The 7445-nt window shown below is 51.1% G+C and overlaps 1 protein-coding gene across 3 annotated transcripts in view; it reads right to left on the reverse strand.

The window, feature by feature from the left end:
- Ntpcr (nucleoside-triphosphatase, cancer-related) overlaps positions 1-7445 on the reverse strand; it is a 33149-nt gene that overhangs the window by 14797 nt on the left and 10907 nt on the right. Inside the window, exons 4-6 of one of the 3 annotated variants that reach the window (XR_004944953.1) lie at positions 3797-4006; positions 1528-1646; positions 1054-1352 (exon numbers count right to left, since the gene is read on the reverse strand). Coding sequence is in view for 1 of the 3 variants with exons in the window: in XM_036186899.1 (XP_036042792.1) it covers positions 1578-1646; positions 3797-4006 (279 nt within the window). In the remaining 2 variants the exon portion in view is untranslated. Of the gene's footprint in view, positions 1-1053; positions 1647-3796; positions 4007-7445 lie in introns of those variants that run through there. The other 2 variants (XR_004944954.1, XM_036186899.1) reach the window with 2 other exon arrangements.

Below are 7445 nucleotides of genomic sequence, written 5' to 3' on the forward strand. Positions count from 1 at the left end.
ACGATGCATGCCTGTGTAGCCCAGGTTGACCTGGAACTCACTGTCCTCCTACATCTGCTTCCCAAGTGCTTCGATGACAGGTGCATGCCACCAGAGGGACCAAGTAAGATGCCAACAGGAGGTCCCCTTTGGCCCAGCGGGGGCACACTGTATGCTGCCACCATTTCTCCTACCTGCTTCCTTCATTCTAGGTTCAAAGGACTGAGGAGGGCTCCCTGACAGGGCCAGCCTGTGTAGCAGCTTTTGACTGGGTACATTCAGGTCCTGGGTGGCCAGGTGCACTGATGCTATGGCCCAAACCTATGCTGTGTCCCACCTGCCCTGGTAGCCATTGCTGGCATCACAGCCAGCCTGCCCAAGGCCATGAGCTCCATACTTGGCCTCCTTGAAAAACCTAATGGGGCACAGATGGTGGAGGGAGGCACCTAATTCTCCTACTGGACAGGTAGGCCTTTCCGAGGCTCAGTTCCTGATCTAGAAGGCATTCCTGTAGGCCAAGTTTTGAAAACTACCCTGGATGGAAGATCAACATGAGATCCTGCCCCAGCCACAGGCTCTTGAGTAGAGTGCTTATTGCACTATCTACTGGGTCCTAGTGCCCAGCTCACAGGCACCCCCATTAAGGCCCATATATGTCCATGGTACTCACATCTGTGGGGGTTGTCATTAATGCTGTTGTTAAAAAAACATCTAAATGACCTAAAAGTTCCAGTGCTGTCAACCTCTGGTCTTTATGGACCCAGCAGCTTCCACAGTTGATTCTTTTCTTAGTGCCACAGAGCCCAGTGTGGGATGAGCCCCCGCCTGTCCCCCTCACTCCTCACAGAGCAGCACCTGCAGCCAGTGGTGACTACAGTTCACACCAGCTTCCAGAGCCTTTCTCTGATGACTGTCCTGTCCCTTTCCTGCTTGGAAGGGCACTTGGGCTCAGGGGTTGAAAACTGTGCCCAGGCAAACTCAGCACAAGCAGGAGGTTTTGCTCATATCTGGCCTGTAGAGCATCAGCTGACCCAGCATTCTGAAAACTGTCCCTCCCACACAAGGACATCTGTGTCTGAACCACCGGATTGATTTCCATTTTTATTAGGCAATAAACAAAGGGATAAATGAGAGATGAAGAGTGGAACTAATATGCTTTTCCTTGGAAGTAACGAAGAGAATCAGGTTGTTGTTGCTGTTTCCAGCTGCAGGAGTCTGGAGTTGCACCCGGAGAGGTATTTGCTATCCACAGCATGTAAAGTCAATGAAGAAGTGAACTCCTCTCCCCAGGCCCAAACACATCCATAAACCCTGACGGGAGCAAATTCCACCAATACTTGACACATTCACTTCGAATTTACTCACATGCACAGCTGCAAAAGGAAATAGACAGAACCCCTGAGCGTACATAAGACACAGTGCACAGTTCACTGTGCACGGCCCAGCAGGCACTGGGCTAACCTGATCTCACGGAACATTTTACGGAAAGCAGCTGCCCAGCTCTCTTGGACAGGGGGTGCAAGGCCCATCGACAGGGAGGTAGCAAACCTGGGCAGGCAGTAACCAGCAGGCAGAGCTGGACCTGGTTGCCTGCGGCCTCAGGTCCTGCTGCTCTGCACGCAGGTCACAATATCCGGCAGGAGGCTATCTCTGTTCTCCTTAGTGACCTGTGGAAAGAGGCAAGAGAGCAAGCTTAGAGAGCGCTTCCCTCTAGTCCTTCCAGCCAACATTTCCTCGAGAGCGGGGTGGAGGCAGAAGCCAACTTTTCGGGATCATCAAGTCCCAAGTGGAATGCATGCCCAAAGCACTGGGAGGCACAGGATGGAGGTGGGACAGAGTGGGACTCAGCAGCTGCAGCCTGATTGGGAGGTGGGGGTTGGGCTGGACCTGCGGCAGTTGCCCACAACTCCGGGTTACTCCCAAGGACAGTGATATCTACAGGTCTTTCCATGACCCTGGAGAATCTGAGTGCTGCAAGGAGCCTCTGACCTCAGCTTCCTGCTCCTCTGAGAGCTGAAGGGGAGCCAGAGAAGACAAGGTGATGCAGCTCAGAGTCTCACACAGGCCTCCTGACCTGTTGTGTGCTGCAGATAAGACCCCCAAGGCTACAACCTCACAGACCATGATGGGAAGGTACATAAAGTAGACCAAGAAGTGTGAAAGGTCCTGTGGGTAAGATCACTGAAAAGGCCGTGCAGGCTGGGGGGGAGGGGGGCTTTGCAGACAGCAGTCCAGGGGAAGAAAGCTCAGGTGGAACCTGGTCAGGTGGTGGATGGTGTTCAGAGAGGTGCAGAGCCAAGAACCAAAGAGAGCAGGAGGCGGTGTGCCTGGATGCTTCAGTGAGTGTGTGGATATGAGGAGGAGTTTCTGTCCACTATAGGTTTCGTCACATCCCCAAAGTGCAGGCATCAGAATCTAATCTCCTGCCATTCCATGAGTTAAGGGTATTTGAAGAAGGGCTTTCAAAGGGTATCCTGAGGGCAGGGCCCATAGGATAGCAGTGGTGGCTTTTTTATTTATATTTTTTTGCAACAGATGTGCCACGTGTACCACAAGATGCTGTGCATGCTGGGCATGAACTCCAGAGTCATCGCCAGCCCAGCATTAAGAGCTTTGTAAGAGGAAGGGAGACCTGAGCAGGCATGCTTGCCATGTCTCAGCATGTGAGGTCTTCTGCTATGCTATCATGCAGCAAGGCCAGCGCCTAGGTGGGGAGGGGACCAGCCATCACCATTTACAGGGTATGTCGATGAGTCTTATAGGGAAAAGGGTGCCACCAGGGCTGACTTCTGTGTGCGTACGGTGTGTGAACTGCCTGGCTGAGATGCACTGCAATGCCATGGAAGTTCACCCTCTGAGGGCAAGAGATGAACATTTCAGCACAGACAAGGCCCCCATTCACAGCCACTTCCTTCCTTCCTGCCCATCACCAGCGATCACCACTCTATTTCCTGTCTCAATGCCCTGGCCTCCTCTGGACAGTCTATAAATGGAACCATGGAGCTCGTGACCTTCTGTGACTGGCTTCTTTCACTCAGCACAATACAGCCTTCATCTAGGCTTCAGAATGTGGCTGTGCTTTATCCTTTGTGCCACTAACACCACACCAGATGGCTAGAGCACACGTTACACTCCCATGTAGCTACTGGTGGACATCTGGGCCCCTCTCATTCTGTAAAGTATTGTGAATAATGCTGCTGTGGGCATTCATTCAAGCTTTGTGTCATGTGTCTTCAAGTCTTCTGTATGAATGCCTCGGAGTGGACTTGCTGGTAGAGTGACTAACACACAACTTCTGGAGAAACAAGAGCGGTTCTCTAGGAACAGCTCAATTCCTTCCCACCGACAAGGTAGAGAGGCTGAGGTTTCGCCAAGCCTTCCCATCTCTCTCCTCTAACACAGATGGAAGGCCTTCTAGTGAGTACAGTGTCATGGTCACCATGGTTGGTGGGGTACACGTCTTCTCCATGCTTCCTCATGATCCTTGGACAAATAGCTATTCAAACCCTTTGCCCATGTTTTTAAATAGGTTTACTTTATTTTATTATTAAGACAATTGCAAAGTCAAGGCCCAGACTTGAGTAACTAATTTTCCTATAAACACACATCTTTCAGCTGGGATGGGGTTGGAACTCTGCCACTGAGCACATGACCTGCATGGCTCTGGTCTCCACAGCTCTTCCCTGGACAGACCTTCCCAACCAACACCTCAAACCCTGCCCTGACTACTCCACTACTGGCAGAGGTAGATGAGCAAGGTCACAAGGGCTAGGATGTGACCCCAGGGTAGGAGGTCCCCAAGGGCTGGCTTACTCACATTGAACACCTTCACGTCACGCCTGTTCCTGATCTCCTCCACCAGGGCCAGTGGCTTCCCTTTGGGGACTGGGATGGTGCCGAGGACAACAGTGCCTGGTGTGGACAGTGTCTGGCGGACTGCCTGAATGAAAGGCTGGCTGAACAGCTCCATCTTCCCAATCTCATCAATGATGCACACACTGTGCCTGGGGCCGCCGCTGGGACCTGCCTGTGGACAGAAGGCACCGTTACTGGGATAGCAAAGCCTTGTCATCACAACCTAGGGGGTCCCGCCCTGACTAACTATGCACTGGTGTCCATGGCAAGGCAACTGGGCTGTGCCTTATGCACCAGAGGACTGTCTCCACATGCATGAGACACAGGTCTGTCTGCAAGGCTCATATAAAAGTCTCCCTGTGACTGCACCTCTCTGCCCAATTTTCTCTCAAAATGTGTTTTCTTCTAGAATGGCCCAGTGGTAACCAGACTTCCCACTTTGCACACCCAGGAAATAAAGGTTGTGAACAGTGACAGACAGAGAGTGCCAGGGTTTGAGGGAAACAGGAAAGCCATGCTGGGGGGAGGGGGAGGGCGAGGCTCACTAACACAGCCCCGCTTTTCAATGCTGGGTTGTACTCCTAACTCTGATGGGAAGGAGGTGAGAGCCGCAGGCGGGTGCCTGTGTACTCCAATCCAGTCTAAACGTTGACAAAAGTCATGAGATGAGATGGGAAGGAGTCTGGTTCAAAGTGAAAGTGGCCAGGATAATGACAACTAATGTGACCAAGCAGGGCACTACCTCAAAGGCTAAACTCATAAGAAGAATGTGGTGGGCGTGGGAGGGAGGGAGACAGGGTAATGGAGGGCAAAAATGATCAAAATGCATTCTGTACATGCATGAAATTTTATTGCCAAATAAAAATCATTTAAATAGAACCATAAAGACAAAAATGGAAGTTATTCGGATATAACTGCTGTTTTGGTACAATTCTATTGTTTTATAAATGGACATAATCACATCTGTATTTTTATACAAAAAACTTGCAGTTGGCAGATATAAGCATGTATGTAACATATGCCAAAATTAAACAGTGTGTGTGTGTGTGTGTGTGTGTGTTGTTAGGTTTTCTATTGCTGAGATAAAACACCATGACCAGAAAGCCAGTTGGGGAGGAAGGGTTTCTTAGGCTTACACTTCAGCACTGCTGTTCATCACTGAAGGAAGTCAGGACAGGAACTCAAACCAGGCAGGAACCTAAAGGCAGGAGCTGATGCAGAAGCCATGGAGGGAAGCTGCTTACTGGCTTGCTTCCCATGGCTTATACAGCCCATCTTCATATAGAACCCAGGACCACCAGCCCAGGGATGGCACCACCCACAATGGGCTGGACAACCACCCCACCCCATTAATCACTAAATGAGAAAATGCCTTACAGCTGGATCTCCTGGAGGCTCCTTCCTCTCCGATGGCTCTAGTTTATGTCAAGTTGACACACAAAACCAGCCAGTACAGTACACCCATGCAACAAGCTGGGTGTGACCCTGCATGCCTGTGCCTCACCTCGAAGGGGGACAGAGACAGGATGACCCCTGGAAGTTGCTGGCTGCCATCTTAGTGGAAAAACATGAGCTCTAAGTGCAAAAGACCCAACAGCAAAAGCAATAAGGTGGAGAGGAGCCGGGGAGGACACCCACCCAACACTTTCCTCTAGCCTCCCAGCACTCACAAGGAAGCACACACCCCTACACATGTGTGTATACAACTCAGAAACACACACAAACATATGAATGGATGAACAAATGAATAAAAAAAAGTTCTTAAAAAGCGAAAGTGAATCTCAGATCCCCTTTGGATTCGGGTCCCTTTCATCCCTGAAAATGCAGCCTCCTCCCCAACTTCCAGGGATCAAATCCTTCCACAGTCCCCAGGGCTGGTCAAGTGGCCATTAAGGATACAGCAGAAGTGGCACCAGGTCCTTCCATCTCGGGTAACAAAAAGTGGCCATCTCTGCCTTGGCCTCCCTCTGGCTGAGGGCACATAAGGCCCTGTTGGGAGGCAACTGATGAATGCATGAGGCAAGGCACCAACCACTGAGGCTTCATACACCGCTACCAGAGAGGATGGAGAGGCAGCACCCACGTGAGTGAGCTTGGAGGTGAGCCTTTGCCAAGCAGCTCTGGAAGACAGCAGAGTCAGCGACCTTTGTCCTCTAGCTGAGGGGAGCTAAGCAAGAGGGGCACAGGTGAGGAAAGATGCCAGCTGTGACTAGTGGGTAGGAGGAAGAACATCAGCACTGGCACCCGCTGGGGCAGCCCTTCAGGTAGCAGGTCCAGGCTGTGAAGGAGGGAGGCAGGAGTACAGTCTTCCAGTCATGAAGGAAGCTGCATCCCTTCTCCTTCCCACCCACTGGCACACCCACAGGACAGATCGCCTATCCTTCACCAGCGAACTCAGCCTGAGGTGTCTGCACAGTGGCCTGGCTTGTGTTCTGACACACTTGACCTTCATCCACTGTGGGGGAACCTACCTATTTCTCTGTGGGAGGCCCACTCCCACTTTTTTCCCCAGGGTTCTTGAGGAGGGAGGAGGGAGAAATATTTAGATAGAAAGATGAAACAGATAGAAACACAGGATAGCCTCGGGAACCTGGATCATTATCCACTGGCCCCTCCAGTATCCTCTAAAGGGCCTTTTGTTTATTGGTTGGTTTTTTGTTTTTTTGGGGTTTTTTTTCGAGACAGGGTTTCTCCGTGTAGTTTTGGTGCCTGGCCTGGATCTCGCTCTGTAGACCAGGCTGGCCTTGAACTCACAGAGATCCACCTGCCTCTGCCTCTGCCTCTGCCTCCAGAGTGCTGGGATTAAAGGCATGCACCACCACTGCCTGGCTAAAGGGCCTTTTATAGGAATACCAAGGGGTGGAGCAAAAGACCTCCCCCTAGCACAGCCAAGTGCAGACCCTTTCCAATCACCTAGTAACCACACACATGGTCAGACAATCCTCTAATGCAGCCCTGCTGGGTAAAGCAAGCTCAGATCTCACTAGGAAACCTTTATGGGTCTCCACAATCCACCTGGGGATCCTGTCCTCATTTCTCATGCCTGCCAAGGCAGAAAGCACCCATGTTCCCAGCTTTGCTTTCACTGTGGAACTTCCTGGGGCTGCAGAGTTGAGAAGGGGAAGCTGTGGCTGGCACTGCCTCCTCTGGCAGGAAGAGCAGCTGGGGGTCAAATGCGACCTAGTCTAAACTTTTTCTTCAAAACTGAGTGCCAAATGGGAGAAAGAAAATGGCTATCAGCAGTCTGTGGCTCTAAAAAGGAGCTGATCACACAGGAAGGTCTCTCGTTCTGACACCACGCCACTGTAACTGACCCAACCCTTACCAAGGCATGGCCAGCACACTGCCACCCCAGAGATGGTGGATTAAACAGACACCTTCCCAGAAGCTGACATGTAAGAAACCAATAGAATAGTTTGGAACACTGATTGATAACTTTGAAAGTCAACAAATCAGACAAGGAGAGGTACTGGGAAAGAACATATGTAAACAATGTGTGTTTACCCGAGTACAGTAAATACATGTGGCAGGTGGTAAATGCATGTGACCCTGCATGAAAGTACACACATGTGGGTGCAAAGCCCACACCTCTACAGCAGTCCCCCTGGCAG

The sequence above is a fragment of the Onychomys torridus genome, chromosome 5, assembly GCF_903995425.1.
Source record: "Onychomys torridus chromosome 5, mOncTor1.1, whole genome shotgun sequence".
Taxonomy (NCBI): Eukaryota; Metazoa; Chordata; class Mammalia; order Rodentia; family Cricetidae; genus Onychomys; species Onychomys torridus.